Source organism: Naegleria gruberi, assembly GCF_000004985.1.
Source record: "Naegleria gruberi genomic scaffold NAEGRscaffold_97, whole genome shotgun sequence".
Classification (NCBI taxonomy): domain Eukaryota; phylum Heterolobosea; class Eutetramitea; order Acrasida; family Naegleriidae; genus Naegleria; species Naegleria gruberi.
The window spans coordinates 7,517-8,433 of NW_003163230.1; the positions used below are offsets into that span (position 1 = coordinate 7,517).

At 36.2% G+C, this 917-nt stretch overlaps 1 protein-coding gene across 1 annotated transcript in view; it reads right to left on the minus strand.

Moving 5' to 3' along the window:
- Positions 1 to 821: 821 nt before the first annotated feature.
- Positions 822 to 917, minus strand: part of NAEGRDRAFT_76212 (uncharacterized protein) — a gene marked incomplete at both ends in the record, with an annotated part of 18,310 nt that continues 18,214 nt past the window's right edge. Inside the window, one exon of the mRNA XM_002668816.1 lies at positions 822 to 874. Within this exon, the coding sequence (XP_002668862.1) occupies positions 822 to 874 (53 nt within the window). The remainder of the gene's footprint in view (positions 875 to 917) is intronic.

The following is a 917-nucleotide window of genomic DNA, read 5'->3' on the forward strand; positions in this document are numbered from 1 at the left end:
CCCAAACCCAAACCCAAACCCAAACCCAAACCCAAACCCAAACCCAAACCCAAACCCAAACCCAAACCCAAACCCAAACCCAAACCCAAACCCAAACCCAAACCCAAACCCAAACCCAAACCCAAACCCAAACCCAAACCCAAACCCAAACCCAAACCCAAACCCAAACCCAAACCCAAACCCAAACCCAAACCCAAACCCAAACCCAAACCCAAACCCAAACCCAAACCCAAACCCAACCCAAACCCAAACCCAAACCCAAACCCAAACCCAAACCCAAACCCAAACCCAAACCCAAACCCAAACCCAAACCCAAACCCAAACCCAAACCCAAACCCAAACCCAAACCCAAACCCAAACCCAAACCCAACCCAACCCAACCCGTAACTTTACCATATACCTTTAATCACTCTATTATACATCTGGTATCAATTTCATACAGTTAGAATTGAATTCAGTATGATAATAATAACAATCTTTCAAAATGACATATTTCAATAAAAAGATTACACTCCATCTCAGTCAGTTTACAAAATATCATACTAGTATCAAATATGAATAGACTCCTCTTGATGAGGAGTACAATCTGAGAAAGTTTCAAATTCATGGCTCAGTATCTTCAAGTCAACTAAGTAACCTTAGAATAGACAAGTCAATTAAGTACATCAATTCAACAATTGAAAATTGAAATATAGTATATTTATTACAAATTAATAGGACTCTTCTAAATAACTATATCGTTTAAATTAATATTTGTAAAGTTGTCAACACATCATGTCACAGATCATACTCTTTCTCAATGAATAGTTGACTAAATCAATTTAAAATGACATATAGTTGTTTATACATAGTATTGTATATGTGGTATCAATATCTTTTAAAATTGTCAAGTATTAAGGAAGATCTAAAAAAATAAG